Source organism: Lytechinus pictus, chromosome 19, assembly GCF_037042905.1.
Source record: "Lytechinus pictus isolate F3 Inbred chromosome 19, Lp3.0, whole genome shotgun sequence".
Classification (NCBI taxonomy): domain Eukaryota; kingdom Metazoa; phylum Echinodermata; class Echinoidea; order Temnopleuroida; family Toxopneustidae; genus Lytechinus; species Lytechinus pictus.
Genome location: NC_087263.1, coordinates 11,417,040 through 11,441,031, shown reverse-complemented (window position 1 = coordinate 11,441,031; position 23,992 = coordinate 11,417,040). Strand labels below are relative to the sequence as shown.

The 23,992-nt window shown below is 37.5% G+C and overlaps 1 protein-coding gene across 1 annotated transcript; it reads left to right on the top strand.

Annotated features, from left to right (window-relative positions):
- The first annotated feature begins 444 nt into the window (after nt 1-444).
- LOC129282752 (alpha-N-acetylneuraminide alpha-2,8-sialyltransferase-like) lies at nt 445-22,645 on the top strand. The gene is made up of 7 exons (XM_064113886.1): nt 445-562; nt 2,759-2,887; nt 6,133-6,283; nt 11,598-11,719; nt 13,397-13,486; nt 14,092-14,330; nt 20,553-22,645. Exons 5-7 carry the CDS (start codon nt 13,404-13,406, stop codon nt 20,774-20,776), a joined length of 546 nt encoding a protein of 181 aa, XP_063969956.1. The 5' UTR covers nt 445-562; nt 2,759-2,887; nt 6,133-6,283; nt 11,598-11,719; nt 13,397-13,403; the 3' UTR covers nt 20,777-22,645.
- The last annotated feature ends 1,347 nt before the right edge of the window (nt 22,646-23,992 follow it).

Genomic DNA, 23,992 nt, shown 5'->3' with positions numbered 1-23,992 from the left:
TCATATTTTTTTCCCATGGTACTCAAGTTAAAAAACAAATAAGAACGAGCAGCTTGTCGGTATAACATCACTTCAATTCCTCAACCAAAATCTGACCAGGTTCCTAACCTAAAAATTCTGAGCAGTGGAGTCTTGCAATATAGACCCACTTGAATGGTAACACATCAATTCACTACTCAGTATGGCCTTATCATACGTTACCAAGGAGCAAAACAAATATCTTCCATCTTGAAACATAATACTTTCCGTCTAAAACATTTTTTTGTACACGTATAAAACTACAGACCAATTACCTCTGTAAATTATTGGAAATTATCAAAAGGTATATATTAAGAATACACTCTCAATGTTTATCATGGCGATAAAAATATGTTTGTATCTCCAAATGCCCTTAAAAAACTTTTGTTTACTGATGAATTTTCCTCCGTTTTGCACACAGTCGATGTTTTGAAGTCTTGGATTATGAAAATCTGAACGCAACGGAGCCGCCGCGGAACGAATCACTGGACCAAGCACCTAACAAGGAGAGTCACCTCCTAAACTCTATAAAGGGAGTCACTACGTATGTATGAAGGCGACCGCACACCTTACAATTGGTCAGCGACCCGATTTCAGAATAAAATGTAGTAGAATCTGATGCTAACACTGATAATATCTTTGATGCTAACACTTGGAATATCTTACTGTGTAATGTTCTAAATCATCGTACGAATACATATGTTCAAATATGTGACTATGCTATCATCCTTCTTAGAAAAAAAAAGCGAATTTAATATCTAGTCGTAACGAAGTCATAGCAGTCGTACGATTGGCTACGATTTTAAACTTATTTGGCCTTGACTCTGAAATAAAGGCTTGCAATCTTTCAAAACAGTTATATTAGTATACTTTCAATAAATTTAAACCTCAAATAAAATGATATGTTCCATTCACATTTTTAGAAAATGAGCAAATTGCGATTTGTTCCAAAATCAGATCGCGAACAGTCGTAAGGTATGCGGTGGCCTTTAGGGAACCTTTGCAACCACTACCCAGACGCTCTCTATAAGGCAGACATTTTTTGTCAAAAGCCCCTCAATGACAGAACAGCCTTTATTGAAGATTGGTGAATCAGAATAACAGTGTCATCCTGGCCCCCGTCTTGCAAAGAGTTGTGATCGATCTGATTGATCTTAACTATATTTAATTCCATCATTGTCACAATCTTTCATACATAATTTTTTACAATGTCGTTTTTAAACAAAAGGGAACACACCAAATTATCGAGACAACGATGAATGTATGACTATATATCACTTCTAAAAAACATTTTGAGTAAACGATATTCATTAAAGATGTAAGTGTTGCTGTCATTGATCGGATCAATAGCAACTCTTGTCCCTAATATGCTTTTCACACTGCACTTTTTTCCTTAACCCCGGGAAATTGGTGGGGCTAAGGGGGGGGGGGGGGGGTCTTCGCCCCACCAATTTCCCGGGGTAAAGCTTAGCCCACTTCGTTTTCACACTTCGTTTTAGCAAAGTGGGCTAGCACGGTAAATAGTACGGTACTATCTGGCCCTGCAAAAAAGCAGGGTTAGCCGGCTTATTGTGGTGCTAACACCACAATTGCGGTGCTAAGAGATGCAGTGTGAAAACGAAACAGGGCTAAGGAAAGTGGGGCTAAGCATTAGCCAATCACAGAAGTCGAATTGCACGTTTATCACGCTCTGTATGGTAAAATCATCATTATTCATGAGCTGAGGGATAGTCCGGGGTTAAGGCATTAACCCCGGCTGAGCAGATAGTATGGGGTTAAGAAAGACAGTGTGAATCGAAAAAAAAAGATAGTATGGGGTTAAGGATAGTCCGGGGTTAAGGATACAGTATGGGGTTAAGGAAATGCAGTGTGAAAAGCATATAGACTCAAGACAAACGACATATTTGCAGTTATTTTTCATCCGGTGCGAATCTTAGGACGATCTGCTATCCCGGTCCACCAACTTTTGAAAAAACACAAAAAAAAAACAGCCTCCCCAAAAAATAAACCCTGTCAATTGTCCATTGTGATTTGATTTGCATTTTCAAAAGACTTAGTGCGATGTAGAAAGTGTCTGCGATCTGATTGCAAAAATACGCTACTGAATAGAAGTTGGCGGCACTGGTGCACAATACTTTTGATTTACAATTAAAATTACGTTTAAGTTAACGATGATAAGGGAATAAGAATGATTGTAATGGCGATAAAGATGATAATGACAGGTCTTACACAAAACATTTATGATAACTATTAAGTATCAGTCGCAATTTGTTTTAATAACTCCATTTTCATTATCACCAAGATTATATTGTGTTAATTTTTTAGCGAAATATTTTAAGTGTATTGACGATAAAGAAAATAATATCAAATAGTAACGATTATAATTGAAATATTTCCTACTTATTATTAAGTACCAGTCGTAAAATTTATTATCACTATCAGTAATTTTCACTTCTATATGTTTACCTATTACTAAATATTATTATCATTAAATTTATTACTGATGCCATAAAGACAACAATAATTTCACTTTAGAATATAAAGCGCTTTGTATATCTTGTGAAAAAGCGCTATAGAAACATGAAATATAATTGAAACTTAGGATAATGCTATTTTGTTTATTATCATTAATACTAACTATTGTTAATATCATTATCATGCTTTTACCAAATATATCCACGTTTTCTTAAAATTTCTCTTCTTATCTGTATTATCTACGTATACTTCTCGTCGATTTTAGAGAAAGCAACAGTTCTTTGTTAAGGAAAATTTGGAACTTCAAAGATGTGGATGACCAACTTCTATATCTTTATGAACAATTATTGAAGAAAGATTGGAAAGCAAATAAAGTCAATGCAGATACGCTGAGGTAAGTTTTTAACCGATTTTTCGGAACCATCAAAGGTCAAGTCCACCCAGAAAAATGTTGATTTGAATCAATCATGTCAATAGAAAAAATCAAACAAGCATAATGCTGAAAATTTGTTATCAAACTCGTATGTAGAATAAACAAGTTATGGCATTTTAAAGTTTCGGTTATTTTTTCACAAAACATTTATATGCAGAACTCAGTGATAAGCAAATGGGAAAACGAAATAAGGTTCGTTGTTCCGAAGGTTCGTTAGTCCGAAAACGAAATAAGGTTCGTTAATCATTTCGTTTTCGGACTAACGAACCTTCGGAATTACGAACCTCATTTCGTTTTCGGATTAACGAACCTTCGGAATTACGAACCTCACTTCGTTTTCGGACTAACGAACCTTAGGAATTACGAACCTTGTTTCGTTTTCGGACTTACGAACCTTCGGAAATACGAACCTTCGGAATAACGATCCTTCGGAATGTCCGAACCTTCGGAATAACGAAGCTTCGGAATTAAGAATGTATGCGGGTAATTCCACATGTTCAGTGAAAAGAAATATCTGTTTCACAGGACAATGAGGAGAAAATAAGAATTTTATCTAATATAATAAAATACAAAAAATAGTGAGTGGTGACGTCATCAGACCCGTCATTTGGTTACCGACCGGGATGTGCATAAACCGTTTTGTAAAATTAAGCAAAACTTTAAAATGTCATAATCTTATTTTATGTCCGATTTTGATTGAATTTTCAGTGCTATGCTTGTTGGATTTTTCTCTTTTTCATTCAAAATTTTTTTTTCTTGTGGTGGACTTGTCCTTTAAAGAAAAGTACCGGTTTTGCTACTTGTTAACATGATCATCCCGACGTGGGTTGGAATATTTCAAGTGGATCTGGAAAAAAATGTGTAAATAAGTAAAATACGAAATTGCATTATGGGTAATTGCGTAGGGAAACGGAATTTGAATAATTTCGGAGGGACAGGAAGCGGAGTTTTCTATAATTAAAGGTCAAGTCCACACTAGAAAAACGTTGATTTGAATAGATAGACTAAACATTTCATCAAAATCGGATGTAAAATAAGAAAGTTATAAAAGTTATTTTAAAGTTTCGCTTATTTTTCACAAAACAGTGATATGCACAACTCGATGACATGCAAGTGAAACAGTCGATGATGCCCCTCACTCACTTTTTCTTTTATGAAAAATACGAGACATTTGGCTTCCTCCTGCTCGTACGCACGGGCGTCCGTCGATATAACACATGGTTTTTCTGTGGAAATATGCACCCTTTTTCTTAAAAGTTGAAGGAGAGGGGGAAAAATCAATCGTATCAAGTCGGGGCGTTCAGTAATGAGGACAAGAGAAACTATATTTCACTGATTTTCATGATTCATCCCATTTGATTAACTCATCTATTCGTGTTTTGGGACTTATCTTTCCCTTACGCATTGCTTTTTGGCAGAAGCTCTATGGAAAATGCACCTTTTTTCACACAAACTTTGAGACACTCTGTATTCATTTCTCCATTGCTCGAGAATGAATGGGCTTTTAACGACGGGGTGAAAGATTTATTGAAGAATGGAATGTATATTTTACGAAAATGAAAGCAATTTCCCCATTGGATATCTATCTCTGTCTCTATCGGTGACGTCACTCAGGATCGTCATGCCTAAACCATCAGGGGTCGCAATGGTAGTATGATTCACGCATAATGCACTGGATGTATATAATCTTGTCCTCTCGTTCAAATGAACGTGAAACTCAAATAATTTTCATCAGAGCATTCAACATGAGTACTGAAGTTAACATTTCTTTGTTATAAGTGAATTAAAGTCCCTCCAGTGAGTATGATCACCCCTATTATAAAAAAATGTATCACTCCCCAAGTTGTAACACAGTCAGCTGTTAGCACTCAGGGTCACTCCGTGACCTGTGCGTGCGTTCAAGAGTTGTACACGATTTTCTGTCCCATTTAGGCAAAAATCTTTCATAATGTGTTTGAATTATACAATGTTTCTTTTTTACAGAGATTTGACAATAAGAACCGACTTGATTAAACCATATAATATTAAACAATGCTAATTCCACATGTTCAGGGAGGAGTTAATCATTGTTTCAATTAACAATGAGGAGAAAATGAGAATATTTCATATAATAAAATACAAAAGAAAAAATGAGTGGATGATGTCATCAGTCTCCTCATTTGCATGCAGACCAGGAAGTGCAAATAACTGTTTTGTGAAATGAAGCAAAACTTTGAAATGTCATAACTTTCTTATTTTACATCCGATTTTCAGTGTTATGCTTGTTGGATTTTTCTCTTTTTATTCAAATAAACGAGAAATGGAGAAATTGTTTTTGAGAGGAAAATTACGCCTACCTGTTTTTTTTTGTTACTTGGTAACATGATCATTGCGAAGTGAATGAATAGAAAGATTTTGTATTTTTTTTTTCTTTCCAGTGGATCTTTATTTAGAAGATTAAATGGCTCACAATATTGCATTATGGGTAATGAACTTGACCTCATATGAATAGTTGAGGACTTGAGATGGGGCTATTAAAGTTTCTGGTTCGTATCAGCTTTGAGTTACAGCGTAGATAGGATGGGGGCAACAATGATTGTTGGGCTGGAGAAGAAAGTTTTTTTCTAACAGTGCAATACAATTTGGGCTGTCTTTGGAAATATCTCATTTCCCCTATACCATGCCTACGGCGGACCTACGGCGAATCCAAAACATACAGCCGTTTTAACATTTTTGTACCAACTTCTTATAGGTGGTTTGAATAAAAATGCATTAAACGGCTGTTTTAAATTGACTCACCGTACGGCCGCAGTAGGAGAAATGTTACTGCAGCATTAACCATGAAAAAAGGGTGGATAACCTGCCGCTAAAAAGGGGCACCCCGCTACATGTATATATATATATATATATATATATATATATATATATATATATATATATATATATATATGTATATATATATATATATATATACACACATATATGATGTTTATATGCACCTGCTATAAAGTCAACTTGTGATGCGCAACAAGAATATCGAATTTTTAAGGATTGCCTGCGTGTCTCCATCATAATTACATTAGTTTAAAGGTGTCATTTTCCTTCATTTTTTTAAAAATTCTGTCAAATAAAAACCTAAACCTAGGGCCTTCAGTTGATATGTTAACAGAGAAAACTGCAAAGTACATAGAAATGTACCCTTTTTCATTCTTCACTTCTTTTTACAGACAAGAGTTTGCGAGATTCCAATCGACTTTAAACGATAGTACAACGATTATTCTCCATCAAAGGAACACCAAAATAAATGAAAGTGTAAGATTAGTCGACAGTAAAAGCAGAGTAAGAATTACTCCTGAGCTGTTTGAATCATTTCCAAAGGTAAGAATACGTTTATCTACCACACACAGATGTTACCATATCCTGAGACATTTAACATGTTTAATGTTTGCTTTGGATGCAGGGTTAATACGAATGATGAAAATTCGCGATAATCATGTAATTTGTATAACTTTTCTACACTGAGCGCTAGAAGTCAACTTGAGCCGAGATGAAACTGGAGTAGTAATAATAGAAATGATAGAGTGCCGAAGTTCAAGGTCACACATTTTCAATGCTTGCATTTTTGATACCATATTTTAGAAGAGCATTACGTAAAACCCACACAACCAAATTTGGTGGGAATCGGTCCATGGGGGCCTTAGATATGACCTCATGAATACATAATTAGCCCTATTGAAGTCAATGTTACAGTTAGGAACCAGGCAAATAATACACTGACTGAAATGATGCTAATTATGTATTTATGAGGTCATATCTAAGGCCCCCATGGACCGATTCCCACCAAGTTTTGGTAGAGGGAGGTTTTCATCATGCTCTACCAAAATATGAAATAAAAACACTGACATACGAAAAAAAGATTTTTGTGACGTCATCACTCATGCGCCTGGGAATAAAGCATTTCAAGATCAGATGGCGCTATATATATATATATATATATATATATATATATTATCTTATCATTATGATGATGATGATGCACAGCATTTGTATAGCGCCATGTATCTGTCAAAGACATTTAAAGGCGCATTGGAGGAGCCAGCCAATCTGGGTCGCCAAGAAGGGCACGCACACAGAACTGTGACCCGCAGGTCTCTCCTCCCGATAACTGGTTGGCGAATGCAGGTGGACCACTACACCGGGGTTTCCCCCTACTCTTATTCGAATAGTGCAGTGGGTTCTTAACGTGCAAAGGTGGTGATTCTCCTCAACACGGGGCCTCCATTTAACGTCCTATCCGAGGGACGGAGTGTTTTCCACTGTTTATAACATAACCTGCATCTATGAAACAGGGGAGAGACGCTTACACACAACGCACTGGCTTCAGTCATCCGCCCGGGGTGGACTCGAACCCACGATCTTCGGTTCGACGGGCAGACGCTTTACCGACTGAGCCAATTATTAGCATTATTTCTTTTTATTATCATTATAACTATATGTATCACCATGTACCTAAAAATAGATTCTTTCAAAATGCTCAACACTTAGAACGGTTTAAAAGGAAAGGTAATGGCTTTTATCCACTATGGAGAGAAATTAATTGGATGATTAGTTTTTCATTTTCCCATCAAGATGAATTTAATGTAGCATATAATCAACTAAAAAATGACCCGTTCAAAATAAATGAGCTGTGTATCCATATTTCAACAAAAGCAGATAAGATATTTGTTTATGTCGACCTTTTGTCTGTATAGCCGAATCCATACACAAGAACTTTACGATGGCGACGATGTGTCGTCAACATCAAACCTCAAGCATTCACACCAACTGTAGAAGTTTTTTTTAAATACCATATCAGTTTGGGAAGTTTCAGGATCTATTTCATGAAAAATCGGAATAATAGTAACCAAGTCCCACTGATCAAATAGAACGCGGTTCAGGTCACATGATTAAGGTCAAAGGTCATTTGGAATCAGTGAACGTTGATCATGTTATGGTATCATCCACAAAAAGGTAACCAAGCTAGGGTTAAGATTTGATTTCGTTGATTTCTACTGTATATATATATTGAAGTTTTTATTAATAAAGTTTTGAAAGTATAGGTCAATATTCTCCCGAGGTCTAACATACGATTATCAAGTATCGCCAAAATGATGAAAGCAACTTAAGGTCAATATTAAAGTCAAAAGTCGTCTGGGGTCAATAAAGGTGTATAGAATCCAAGGTTACATGAACATAATATAATGTAAGGTCATCTGTTGAAGGCCAAAGATCATTTGATACCAGTTAACTTTAAATACATTTTTGTATATATGTACATTATTTTGAGAACATTAAACCAATATCACACTAATACTTGCGCGATATGATTATTGTATATCACAAATGATGCTCCATAGTCGAGGTAAATGGTCATTTGACGTCAATGAATTTTGGTTTCCCTTTTCTTTGAAGTAGGGCATCTATATAGTCGTACATGTACATAGAGTACTCATTTCGTGTTTACCATACAGACAAAATAAAAAAAAGCTCATACACAGACTCAATTAGCCGTATACAGGTTTTTGCACATGACAGTGTAATGTAACATTTTAAGCACTCCCTTCGCAGACGCTTTTTATAACTAAGAGACTCTATTAACAAAACCCTTTCATATAAACAGTCTTTGTCGAAAATCGGTGAATCAAAATAGCAGTGTTGTCCTGGACTCTGGACAAACGACATATTTGTTTTTGCATTTGTTTGTCCGGTCCCAATCTTACGATGTGCTATCCCGGTTGGTCACCAACTATCGACAATGACCTGTCTAATCTGTTCATTGTGATTTTGACGGGCATTTTCAATAGACTATGAACGTTGCAGAATGCGTCTGCAAAGTGGATGCTAAATACGCTATTGGTGAAAAACGCCACCATGTCCGTGAGGACTTTTCAGTAGGCTGGTGAATGGGTTATTATACAGATATCGACTGATGGGGTGTGTAATACAAACATTCTTTGGACCGCCAGATTTATATTTTCCCCGAGGCCGAGGGGTCATAGCTGGGGGAAAATATGATCGCGAGGGAAAATATAAATTCTTTCGGCGGTGCAAAGAATGTTTTTCACACACCCCATCAGTCAATATATGTTACTGTATATACATGCATTAGATAGCCTTGAATGATGAAATAGATCTAAAGTTAGGTCTACGATGCGTGCAGTAGCTCAGTTGTTTATGAATATGATATTCACAATGGCTAATGGAACTGGTATAAATAACGTTAGTCCAATGCAGTGAATGACCCTTATCCAATCAAAATCAAGTTTGTTTTGGCCTAGATCTAAGTTAGAGTCCGGTCCAGGACCCAAAGCAGACCGATAATGCATGTTGAGCCATGATCAGGTGCAGATTCTGATCCAATTGGCCAATTGGGGATGGGATAACATGACTAGATCTGTTAGATCTAGATTTAGCCAATTCAGACTTATTTACGGTTTTACTGTTGGTGATGGGCCTGATCTTTCGAATTAGGTCCCAGACCAAATCTAACTAATGTTTCGTTCAGCACTAACTTACGCTGTCGTTAACAAGATTTAACGTTAGATTTCTCTAACTTTTTTAAAGACTAAAGTTAGGTCTACATCTAACTTGTTAACACGTTAAAAAGTTAGACCTAACTTATAGGCCTAGATCTAGGTATAAAGTTAGGCCTAAATCTAAATCTACTTACCCAATTTTATCTTCCAAAAGCTGATCTTATTTTTACATTGCTCATCAGACATTACCACAAATCTTTGACGTTAACGTTAGACCAAATCAAAAACTCTTAAGCTAATAGCCTCAGTCTCTATCTGCTAAACTACGTTGGCTGCACTCAACGATACATATCCAGAAATTGCTAAATATATTCCCAGAATCTCCGAAATGACGTTTATTACTGTCTACGTTACATAAATCTAGGCTCCATTTTAGTAACTGAAGTGAAGAAGGGCTAACGTTAGATCTAACGTTAAACCTAAGTCGTATACTCACAGTTACCTCAGGCGATGGTTCGGTTAGGCTCCTCTACGCTTCACTGCCGCTCAGTGGCGTAACTAGGATTTTTCACAGGGGGGCAAAACCGTCCGCCAAAAAATTGACAAGCCCCCCCAAAAAGGTCTTCAATCACAAATAAAGGATTTCGTACCAGAAAAAAAATTGACAAGCCAAAAAAAAAAAAAAGTCTTCAAGCTCGTCAGGGGGGGGGGGGGGCAATAAAGGTCTTCAAGCTCGTCAGGGGGGGGGGGGCAAAAAAGGTCTTTCAAGCTCGTCAGGGGGGCAGGGATACGTCCTTTGCATAGGTTGTGGCTCGTCAGGGGGCGGGGGGCAGACTGCCCCCCTTGCCACCCCCGTAGGTACGCTAGTGCTGCCACTACTCTCCGCTCCACCTGTCCGAACCATCGGGGAACAAATATTATCTCTCAAAACGACCCGTGCGCAATTCGCGTTTTTCATTTTGGATTCGGCGGTGAATTGATACGTGTTGGGTACTGCGAACCGGCTTCAAATCACCGATTTTGAGACGTTTACATAAAAGGGCAAGGAGCGAGCATGTGCCCAATAGTAAGTTTAGTCACTGTAGAGTACGCTCGATGTTTTTTTTTGTCATGATACGTTGCCTTTTTTTACAATAAAGTGCCACAGTTTGTCATTGGTTTTTGAGAGATAATTTTTGTTTCCCGATGGTTCGGATAGGTGGATCGGAGGGTAGCGGTAGTGAAGTGTAGTGGAGCCTATACGAACAACCTGAGGTAAATCGTAGTATAGGCTCCTACGTTTACTACGGTGCGTCGTCGTTGGACTCACTTAAATTCCGCGGTCCGGTTCGTATTTTTTTGTGTTTTGTAATAATTTTTTATTAAATCATTCAGTTCAAAATCAATTGATGATTCCAATTGATATCGAGTGTGAACCGATTACAAGCGATCGCTACTTTAATCCCACATATGTCATTTCCGTGTAATTGGTAACATCTAATCCACAAGAGGGCACCATGTATGTACGTCTCAATATCAATTATCACAATTTTTTTTTTGTATTCATCGAAAACATATGCTTATAACTTCAGGAACATTCTGAATGGTTTAATTGAATTATCAAAGATAAAATATAAGAAAATAATAAAATAAAGGAGACAGTAAACTTTTGACCGGTAACTTTTGAAAATATGAAAATGTTCATTTATTTTAGCACGAGGGTATCTTAGTTTGCTTGAGAAGTGATGTTTATTGTTTACTGATCAAATAAATATTGAAAGATTCTTCACTAAAATCCAATCAAATATTATGAAACGCACAGTGTCAACCCTAAAATCACAAAATGACAAAAATCCTCATTTGACTTTAATTGACAGTTTGAGAGGGGTCTTGGACATGCCTTTGCGCTTTCTGAAACGATTTTTCATCTTCAAAATAAAGTCAGTTTGGAGCCTGAGAATAACCCTTTATTTTGATACTAAATTGTCACTGTGTTTGAAGAGCATAGGTGAATACATTGTATATGATTATAAAACAAAAATCAGTTCTGATTGCAGGTGTACCCAAACTTTTGACTGGTACTGTATACATACATGTACATACAGATATAAAATTGCCGTTAGAACCAAGGTGCCGTCGAACATTTTTTTCACAGTAATTGATCACAATGCTTTATCGTCTTTTATATCTAAATTTAGACTGATCCAATAAATCTACCGAATGGAAAGAGGTACCGCTCGTGTGCTGTTGTGGGAAATAGTGGTTCGTTGCGAAATAGTGGATGCGGAAAAAATATTGATAAGCATGATTACGTCATAAGGTAAATCAATTTATTATTTTGTCTCCGAAATCAGTATCCTCGATGAAATGAATGAAGCTTAAAGTATTAATGAAATATTTCTACAAGAGTATTTCCACTGAAAAGAAAGGGTCCATAAAGATAGGACAAGTAACGGCAAATCTGTTGGGAGTGTATAACATCAAGCATGATTTAGTTTCTTTGTTCACCTTGCTCTTTTTTCATCCCAAATGTTTTTTAAATCATTTTTTGACAAATATTATTTATCTTAATTGTTTCCAAGGTCAGCACTGCTGCTATATTTGATCGCGTAATGCACAGAGGCGTTCCACTTAAGGCCTGGTCTCACTGGCCGACGGATACAAAACGTATTCATAAAGGACACAGCGGACGAGCAAAGTTTAGCAGGTGGCTCCATCCGTTTTCATCCTCTCCAGCAATAGAAAAAGTTAGCGAAAACATAACGGAAAAGAACGGACGTGTGTAGTATGTAGCGCGGATGTTAAACGGTAACCGTTGTTCATCAGAAAACTTGCGGGTGAAAACGGATGGAAGTGGATGACAGCTCCGAATGGGTTACCGGGGGTTTTGAATACTGTATTTACGAGATGCATACGCTTACATACTTGCTACTAACGATGTACGTTCCATGTACCTTATCTTTCCTCCCTCTTTCAGTTGTTAAGCTTCAGTGGATATGAGTTGTGAGGATGCCTAGAGGATGCAGCGGAAGTTTAACGGATGATAACGGACATGGAACGTTAGCTGCTCGTATATGTTGCGGATTTAATTTGTACCGGTGAAAAATCCATCCGTTCTATAAGTTTTGTGCAGCTCAAAACCTTTTACGCGGATGAAATCATAGTGGACGGATGCCCGATGGATAGAGCGTATGTAACACGTATGCAATGAGTACACAACAGATACATAGCGCTTTCCAACGGATGACAGTTTTCCTTTTTACGTTTTACATCAATAAGTGCAGTGGGACTGGGCCTTAAGATAAATTCTTAATTCGAGACAAAAAAGATTATTAGAGTTATTCCAGAACAAACCTCCCAAACGGTACATTGAAGTGTGACTGGTCTGGGTGGGAAATTGAGCAAATCCCAAACCATGATTTTATTTTGCTTTGACCTCTCAAATTGTTTGTCTTATGAGTCTTGTTGGTTTTCAGACGTAAGTTTTAGTCGGGAATTGTCGCTCCTCAGCGCACGATTGATTCAAGAACAAAGAAAATGCATTGCCAAACGCCTTCCATGAAAAAGAACCGAGATTTTTTTCGTCGAATGTTGGTTAATCAAAACAGCAGTTTCGTCGTGACAAACTCTTGACAAACGACCCGACGTATTTGCATGTTTTTTTCGTCAGCTCCGAAGTTTTCAATGAAACTGCTGTTCCGGCTTATCAATTTGTGACAAAAACCCTTTACCTATTCGCTGTCATTCGACTGGCATTTTCGATACACTGTTCTTAAATCCGTCCTGCGTTCAAGAGCAAAAAGTCCCTAATGTCTAAGCCACTACTGGGTTCCGCAACACAAAGGTAAGCGATCGGTCGAACACTTGATTTTCACGATGGATTGTACAGATTAATCAGTGGAATAAATCGTAGATTTTTAATTATTTCGAATTTTTTTTTTTGTTACGGGCGCCAGGTCTTCACATAACTTTTCCTTTTAATCCTTTTGGTATACAGATGTAACATGGCTCCGCTCAAACCGTTCAAAGTAGATGCTGGGATGAAAAATAATTATGTTTCCATGAACCCCAGCATTTTACGTACAAGGTAAGACCCCCAAGTAATAAAGACCAAGGTGCTAATGTTTCTATCGTCATCATCATCAGTATCATCAGTATCATAATTATCATCGTCATCGTCATCATCATCAGTATCATAATTATCATCATCGTCATCATCATCATCATTATCGTCATCGTCTACTTCGCCATTATCACCATCACCACTATCATCGTCATAGTATGACCATCATCATCGTCCTATCATTATCATTGTTTTATCATCATCATCGTCGTCGTCATTAGTATTCATTTCTCTGTGTTGTGTAATCAATTATGCACCATTCTTTCCTCTGCTCGTATTTCACTTTGTCATTTCATTTTTGCACAGTCCTTTTCCGTTTTTTGTTGTAGCAACGCGCATTGGCGAAATGTCGACCCCCTCCCCCCCCCAAAAAAAAAAACACGTCCAAATTAGAACGTAGAAATTACTTTAAATCATTCGTTTAAAATGGTCATAATGTTAAGGATTCCAACCCATTTCCCTTTATTCTGCATTTACTTTCATGTTTGTAGATAAATATCTGATATAATTATTGATGACGCTTTCCTATTCATGTTCAATCTGTCAATTTCTTTTGTATCTGCAAACAGATTTCAAAATCTGCAATCAGCAAAGTCACACAAAGCTTTTAATGCCGACGTTTCAAAATACAGTGGGATCTTAAGCATACCCTGCTTCGGCACAGGCGGGAGCCTGGCTCGTTCGATGAAGGCAATGTCTGTGGTCAAATCGAAGCGACCTCAGATGACATGCATGAATCCAGCACACTTCATTTCCCTTTCCAAATTCTGGGGAGCCGCTGGTGCACTGCATTCAAGACATTCAACAGGTAATGCGCAGTTGCAGTTTCCTCCACATCGGCCGGCCGTACGGCGAGTCGAAAATAGCCGTTTCAATGGTGAAATCGCGATGTCTGTTTCAGGCTGTTGTCTAGAATTAGACAAAATCGGCTGTTTCGACTCGCCCTGCGGACGGCGTAAGGCAAATTAATAATCAATAAAACTTTGCATATATAACTTATGAAATGAGTATATGCATAAGAGAAGGAGTATAAACAATCGATTTTCCAAGTTTAGGGGAGCAGATTGATCTGATAAGGCCTTGAAATTATATTACTTATTAGCAAAAAATGTGGAGTTTGAAGACGGAAGAGAACGACGATCAACGACGACTACGAGGATGGCCGATTACGATGAAGAACAAGTATGACGATGATCGACGACGACTAAGATGAGGAACAAGTATGGGACGATGAAGACGTCATGAGTGCAAACACACGTGTCCTTGAAGAATGACGAATCAGAGTTCAGTTGAAGCTTTGGAGTTCTAGCATCAACTATAGGAATAATTACGGTCGAATCTGACGAACAGTAGCTCACTGACTTAAGTGCATGTCATTCCCCTTGAATGACATTGACATAGAGGGTAGGCCCTAGGCTGACATAGTTGACCCTAAGTTGACAGCCGTCTTACAGCAAAGGCCCTAACACTATTCTATTTACCAAAATATATCAGCTTATCTAAAATAAGCTTTCATATTCATTATACAAGTATATAAATAACAAGCTTCTTTTAGCATGAGTTTTTTGATAATCAAGAAAATACGTAACAGTTGAGATATCTGTTATAGTTATCTCTCTGACTCGATCGTAGATAAAATCTATATAGACGGGTCAATATACGACCAAAAATACCCCTACCCGGAACTAATTGCAACAAATGATTTTTCAACAGCTTTTTGTACTATTTGACCTCAGGAATAACATACTAAAAATCTACCAAAATCTGCATCCGGGAAAGTGGTTATTTTCAAGATGGCGTCCAAGATGCCATTCACTGAAAATTGATACAACTGACTCATTATCCACCATAGAATCCTATTTCGATTCATATTCCATGGTCTAGGGGGTAACAAATTGTTATACAAGTTAGGGTGAATTATAAGCCCTCCAGTGTACCTGGAAAATCCAAGATGTCGCACAAAATGGCTGCCGTAGGCTGAAAACCCGCAATTCATCTAAGTGGCTTTAGTTTGGTTTTTATTCAACGGTTTTAAGGGTGAAGTAGTACATTGGAACAAGTTACAAGGACAGCCAATGGTTTGGTGTGTCCGAAAAATCCAAGATAGTGTCCAAAAATCCAAAATGGCTTCCAAAAATTGAATTTAAAATAACTGTTGATAATTAAAATGGACATAGTTCATTTCATATCTACCTGGGACATAATGATTTTTGTGCCTCGACCATGTTTTCAATGGTCAAAAAAAGACATAGAGACAAGTGACAAGGACAGTTAGTGGTCCATTATGTTAAAAAATCCAAAATGGCTTCCAAAAATGGATTCTAAAACTGTTCTTGCTACTTAAAAAAACCGACATAGTTTGCTCAATATCCAGAAATATGATTTTGGTGTGTATACCATGGTTAAATGGGTCAAATAATACATTGGGGAAATCACAAGGAAAATCAGTGGTCTGGTTTTGGTGTCTAAATCACTGGTTTCAAGGGTCAACTAAAAATACATTAGGACAAGTTACAAGGAGAGTCAGTGGCCTGGTATTTCAAAAAAAATCTGTGTTTGCTTCCAAAAATTGATTCTAAATTGTCTGCTGTTACTTAAAGGTATTGTTTAACTTTGTGAGCAGCCGATTTAAAAAATTCTCAAACCAAGATGAAACATGTGTACAAGTACATGTATTAGAACTAATAAACCCTGGAAACAACCATTATTGAGAATGAAAAGCTAAAACTACAAGGCAAACCTCGATTTTGTAAATAGGCGTCTTATTGACGCCTAAATAGTACACATAAGTGTATGGGATGAAATTAAGATGGTGTTTTCGGTCACCTTATATTTCAATTTTTGAAGCACTAAATAATTATTTTCGAACGCAATTTTTTCTGGGCTTCATTTTTGTAACATATCACAGACACAGGTGACAAGTGCGACCTTCTAGCTCAGATTTTTTTAAAAGTCAAACCAATGTTAACCAATCACTTTAAAGCGGACATAGTTTATTTCATATCGGCGTGGGAGATGCGATTTTGGTGTCTAAACCACTGGTTTCAAGGGTCAAAATGATACATAAGGACAAGTTTTAAGGACCAAAAATCCAATATGGCTTCCGAAAATCGATTCTAAAATGGCTGCTGATACTTAAAAGTGGAATAGCTCATTTTATATCCGCCTGTTAGATATGATTTCGGTGTCTAAAATATGGTTTCAAGGGTCAAATTAAATATGAGGACAAGTTACAATGACAGTCAGTGGTCTAGTATGTCAGAAATAAATAAAAAATCTGGTGTTAATTGACAGTTGTTACTTAAAAGTATACATAGATTATTATAAATACACCTTGGAGGTATGCTTTTGGTGTATACACTAGAGTTTAAAGGGTCAAGTAATATATTGGGTTAAGTTGAAATGACAGTCAGGTGTCAGGTATGTCCAAAAATCGAAGATGGCTTTAAAATATGGGGTTTTAAATGACTGTTGTTACTTGGGGGTATTATTTTGGTGTCTACATTAGGGTTTCAAGGGTCAAAAATACTTTGGGACTGGATACCATGATATGCATTTATCCATTTTGCCTTAAAGTCCAAGTTGGCTTCCAAAATGGGTTCCAAAGTGAGTGCTGTTACTTAAAAGTGGACATAGTTCAAACAATATCCACCTGTGAGAAATAATCATGGTGCCTACATTTTCCACGTTTTCATATTGTTTCATGAGTCAGTAACAGCACCCGTTTTGATGAAATTTTAGAATCCACCATGGATTTTTTTGACAAAATGTAATACTAACCACCTTTGTTACTTGTCCGAATGTATTATATGACCCTTCATACCACAATTTAGACACCAACATTATTTCTTACAGATATATATTGTAGAACTGTGACCATTATTGAGTGATATGAGTCGTTTTAGATGCCTTTTTTGAAAACCCTCTTGGATTTTTAGGAAAACTGGACAACTGCATATCAATGTAACCGGTTAAAACGTATTATTTTAACCGTGAAACCATAGTGGTTGACACCGAAATCACATTTTTTGGTGGATTTTAAATGAACTATATCCATTTTTAAAGGAACAGCAGTCATTTTAGACTCCGTTACTTGGAAACCATCTAGGATTTTTGACAAACTGGACCACTGACTGTCCTTGTTACTAATTTTCTGAATTAAAAAACCATGGTATAGACATTAAAATCATATGCCCTTGACGGATATTACATGAACTATGTCCATTTGCAGATAAAAGGGGTCCTATTTTACATTTTTAAGCCACCGTGGACTTTGGGACTTGATCACCCATCGTCCTTGTCACTTATCCCAATGTATTATTTGACCCATTTAACCATGGTATAGGCACAACAATCATATTCCTGGATATTGAAAAAAACTATGTTTTTTTTTGGTTTTATGGTTTTTTAAGTAGCCACAACATTTTTTTACTCCATTTTGGGGAGCCATCTTGGATTTTTTAACATACTGGACCACTGACTGTCCTTGTAACTTGTCCCAATGTATTATTTGACCATTGAAACCATAGTATAGACACCAAAATCATATCTCCCAGGTGGATATGATATGAGCTTTGTCCATTTAAGTATTGACAGCCATTTTAAACTCAATTTTTGGAAGCCATCGTGGATTTTTTGACACACCCAACCACTGGCTGTCCTTGTAACCTGTCCCTATGTACTACTTCACCACTCAAACCATTGAATAGAAACCAAATTAAAGCCACCTAAGTAATAGATGAACTGTGGATTTTTTTGCCTACGGCAGCCATTTTGGGCGCCATCTTGGATTTTCCTGGTACCTCGGAGCGCTAATATACACTCTGACTTGTATCAATAAATTTGTTTACCCACTCGACCATGGAATATGAACTGAATTAGGATTTTCGGGTGGATAATGAATCAGTTATATCAATTTTCAGTGAATGGTGGCCATCTTGAAAATAACTACTTTCCCGTTTGCGAATTTTGATAGATTCTTAGTATGTTATTCCTGAGGTCAAATACTGCCAGAAACAGTTGAAAAATCATTTGTTGCAATTTGTTCCGGGTCAAACCATATATTGACCCGTCTAATACCATCAATATAACAGACCTTCAGAACAATTTTCTTTCACCCGTGGTATCGCATAAAAGTATTCATAATTTGTAAAACAAAGCTTTGTGTAAATGATACAGAAAGATTTTTTAACTTTCTTCTTGAACAGCAAAATTCAACTTGTATTGTTTAGGGTTAAATATGCGGGGATGATAAAACAAAATCAAAATGTTTTATAAAGGATGTCCTTTTTGCCCCAACACTATATGTGTTTAGAGTCCGATTTGCGCGAGGTGTGGAAGGTGGGGCCGTACTAAACCAAAATAATGGTGTCTAAAGGTAAAACCGACGACCGACGGACGCGTGACATAACAATAAAATATATCTGTACTTGTTTAGGGCTTCATTTCAGGGAATACTTGCTAAGAGTATCGTTTTGTTTCCAATAATTGTTAAGGGGTGCATTTTCAGAATATGGAAAATACATCGCTGTACTTGTTTAGGGGCTCAGTTCTGGGAATACTTGCCAATAGTATTTGTTTCCAATACTTGTTAAGGGTAGGGTTTCACACGCCAATACTTGTTAAGGGGTGCATTTTCAGAATATGGAAAATACGTGTTTAGGGTGCTTTTCAAGACCCCGTGGTCGCCCATGGTATCCACTCGTCAATGGAAGTGGCCCCCCCCCCCCGGGCTATATCATTTTGAGGAATGGAGATAAAATAGGAAATACATGTCATTTGGTGACAAAAGGAGCAGACTACAAGTACATCTTTCCTCTTGGAAACAGACCTGCTATAAAGCAAACGAATGGCACAAGCAAATTACAAAAATATAATATAAACATAACTTACAATTCGGCATTGATAAGAGAGGAACCTGCCTGCACTAGCTGGTGGAGCGGTATACACCCTTTTCCTTGGTTATGAAAACACACCCAATGAGAGAAGTTCTCCAAAATCAAAAGTCAGAGCAAGTAGTTTTAAGACATGGAGAACCATCCAACAATTTCCCTTTATAACCACTTTGATGCCGCAATGATAAGACATGTTACGCATGTGTTTCATTGCATATTTCTCGCGCGCATTACAAAAGGAAACATGCTTTTATAATGATAATTAGTTTACGCTGCTTCTGGTCGGATAATATGAACAGACACATTGCTCACTTTTACAGGGGACAGCAAAAATGAATGTTGCAATATTTCTTGTAATATGATTTGAAATTACTCGATTGGCCGCAGTTCTGACACATAGCATCACAAATTGATACATTCGAACAAACTAATCACAACGTTTTAAAGTATGGAAGTGTATAGGATTTTGTAAAATGTTGATTTAAAAAATGTCAAACTATCCAGTTTTATCACATTTTGAAACTGTTATCAGTCAATATTTCGCCCTATATAAGGACACAATACACCTTTGATATATATTTCGTCATGTGTTCAATATCTATGTTTGTGCTCAAATCTAAATGGAAATATCCCAGCTATATTTTTTCGCCACAAATCATTTTTCATTTTTTCCATGAAACTGGTGGCATCACAGGTCGCCACCAAAGGTTATATAGCACCTGTGTATTTCTTTTGTACTTCTTTAGAAATTGGAAGCTATCTGCATATCGTTGTCCCTCCATTCTTTTTACCTCCATTGTCAGAGTGAGCTGGCTAAGCTTTTCTTATATCTGCACAAAAAACAGAAATATGTAACATAAAGAGTCTGCAGTGCGACACTCCTGCTAACATATTGTCTACTTATTGTGACAATCCAGCCTGCTGAAATGCCAGGCAAACTATAATTCCTACAGTCAAGTTACTATGGTTATAACACATGCCTATTGCAATGCCAGGCAACCTACCATGACTACAGAATAATAAGGTATACAATGTACACCTGTACATGGACTTTAACCAAAAGAGTTATCCGGTTTTGAATAAGATCCTACACACGGACTCCTCTTGATTTTTTTAAATCCCTTTTGCATTTACAGGTTTCTACTTCGTTTCAATGGCTATACAAATCTGTGATGAGGTGGATCTTTATGGATTCTGGCCATTTTTTTCTCGATTCGGAAATCAAAAGACCGACATACGCTATCACTACTTTGACAAACTGAAGCATGCATCGAAGATCCATTCCATGAATGAGGAATTCGCCATTCTCGTTCAACTCCACAACTTGGGAATCGTCAATTTGAATATTGGTAGTTGTTAACGGGAATGTCCATCCCAACAACATAGGATTTAAATTCATTAAGAAAGATCAAACAAGCATAACGCGTAAACCGTCATCGAAATCGGATGTGGAATACGACAGACATTTTAAAATTTCGCTCATATTTCAAAACAGACTATTCACATCATACGAATTAGATATGCAGAAGAAAGGATCGATGAAGTCATTCCATTTCTCTTTTGTATTTTATTCTATGGATTATGAAGTATTTCAAATTTAGCAAATCTGACAAGAAGGGGACTCTTTATCAAACCACAATTGAGCAGCACATCCACAAAGCTGCATGTTGAGAGGGGGAAATTTTATTTCACTTTATAATGAGAAGATAGAAAATAGTTTATATTTCATATAATAGGTCATAACAAAAATAGTGAGTAAAGGGAAATTTTGAAATGTCAATCGTTTCAAATTTTACATGAGACTTAATGAAATTTCGGCGCTGAATTAATTCAAATTCTTTCTTTTTTTTATTCAAATACACGTTTTTTCGGGATGGACGTGCCCTTTAAAAACATTTAGTTATGTCCTACGTCTTAGGTCTCGTTCACATGTGGGTTCCTAATCTGAGTAAAATGTTATTATGCATGGATTAAACTTCCAAAGATCTTGTTAAGACCAAGACGTAGGCTGTTTTGGTCGGAGTAAAGTCAGAGGAAGGTCGCAGAATGCCCAGTTGTAGTAAGGTATGAGGAAAGGTCGAAGCAGTGTCCTTGTGGACAGAGTTACTTCGACCGTCCTCCGACCAAGATACCCATGGTTTTTTTCAGGAGTACCTGGCTGTCACAACTAGCCAGTCGGGGTAAGGTGCCCTTGCGGACAGCACTCGGAGTATCTACACACAATTCCAGTTAAATGTATGGGGTTTTTTTAATGAAAAGAAAAAGAAAATTAAAAAGAGCGATACAAAAAATATCCAGATTCTTGCCCCGGCACGAACAGCGAATCTCATGAATCTGCAGGAAAACGACTTATATATTTATGGTTCTTTCAGTACCACCTAGAAGATCTTTTGACTTTGTGAATAATATCATATCCACTTGGTATAGTATTAGTCCAGATCTCCGAAAGACCTCGATGCAAGGGCACAGTTTATATATATATATATACATGCATATAAAATAGATAAAACAGTTTGTCAACGTATGAAAATAAGTGTTTATTATTATAATGCTATTTGACCAAAACGTCAGCCAATATATTGTTTTGACCGCGCTTTCCTTAGACCACGACTTTTGAAACAAAACAACAAGACAAAAAACCCACAACACAAAACGGCCGGTTCTTTGTTGAGATGCTCTAACGGGCCACGTACAGTGACAGATCAGGGCCCCGTCTTACGAAGACATGTGATTGATCCAATCAACAACTATGGAAAGCCAGCAACGTCAATATCTATTATGCATGTTCGTACAAATTATTATTAAAAAAAAAATAAATTCATACATTAATTGTTTTCTTAAAAAATCAGTGTGTTTCGCTTTGTTTACAAAATACATTGCTCAAATTCCTTGTAGAAAATGTTATGACAATGATGGATTTCCATAGAATTGAGGTTGATTTGATCACTTGTAACTATTTGTAAGACGGGGCCCTCGGATTTTCCCATGAATTTACACATTCCCATATCTCATGTAAATGTATGGCCAATATGAATAAATGGAAATGATAATTGCAACTTAGAAACAGAATTGGACTTCAAACATTTACTTAGGTTATGCCTCTTAGACGTACGATCAAATCAACTGATCTGACGTTTCAGTAATTATCACGAAACTTCTTAGCAACGTAACAATAATGATAAAACTATGACATACATATATTTTGTTTTATAAATGAGAATTCTCTTTCAACATAAACGCCTTGGCTTCTGGTGAAGATTTTCTTGTTTGTTTTTCTGTTAAGGCGACCGCACACCTTACGATTGGTCTGCGACTCGATTTTGGAATAAAACGTAGTAGAATTTGATTCTAATATTGAGACTTGGAATATCTTAAGCCCCTTTCACAATTGACGTACGACCTGTTTACGACCACCTGCAACAGTTTTTTCTTGTTGTTGCACGATCGATCCTATGGTGTCTTGCGAGCACTCGCAGTCGTTGTAGACGATCGCACAAACTCGAGGTGGTCGGAGGTGATCGTGACTGGTCGCATCTGAACTTTGAACATGTTCAAAATCCAAACGCGATCAAATACGATTGATTCACTCGCAACAGGTCGTACCATCGGTCGGGCGATCATCGTGTGAGTGTTGTTCAACGTTGTACGACTTGGTGCGAGAGGTGGCACAACTAAGTATAGTCGCATTTAGTCGACTGGAGGTCGTACAACACTTGCACATGTGCTGGAGACCTACAGAGACCAGTCTTGCGACTGGGTGCGATAATATGAGACTGTTGCAAGACCGATCGAAATTACGGCTTACTACATTCCACTACCGTTGCATTCGCATGTATGCGACCGTTCAGCCCCTTTCACAATTGACGTCCGACCAGTTTACGACTGCCTGCAACAGTTTTTTCTTGTTGTTGCACGATCGATCTCTTGGTGTCTTGCGAGCACTCGCAGTCGTTGTAGACGGTCGCACGAACTCGAGGTGGTCGTGACTGGTCACATCTGAACTTTGAACATGTTCAAAATCCGAACGCGATCAAATACGATCGATTCACTCGCATCAGACCGTACCCGGGGTCGTACCATCGGTCGGGCGATCATCGTGCGAGTGTCTTTCAACGTTGTACGACTTGGTGCGAGAGGTGGCACAACTAAGTAGTCGCATTTACTTGACTGGAGGTCGTGCAACACTTGCACATGTGCAAGCGACCTACATGTACAGAGACCTGTCTTGCGACTGGTTGCGATAATAATATGGGCCATAAGACTGTTGCAAGACCGATCGCAACGGCTTACAACATTGCACTACCGTTTCATTCGCATGTATGCGACCGTTCCACTCGCAATCCCTCGTGCAACACTCGCATGTGATCGCACGAGCACAATAAGAGTATATGCGACTTACTCGTGCATCGGGGTTTACTGGTTGTTTTGTTGTACGACAGCTGTTGCAACTGTGAAAGCCTCTGTGCGATCTTATGAGATGACTAGCGATTGATGCCTGTTGCAGCCTGTCGCACGACCAAAAGGTCGCAAATGGTCGTACGTCAATTGTGAAAGGGGCTTTACTGTGTAATGTTCG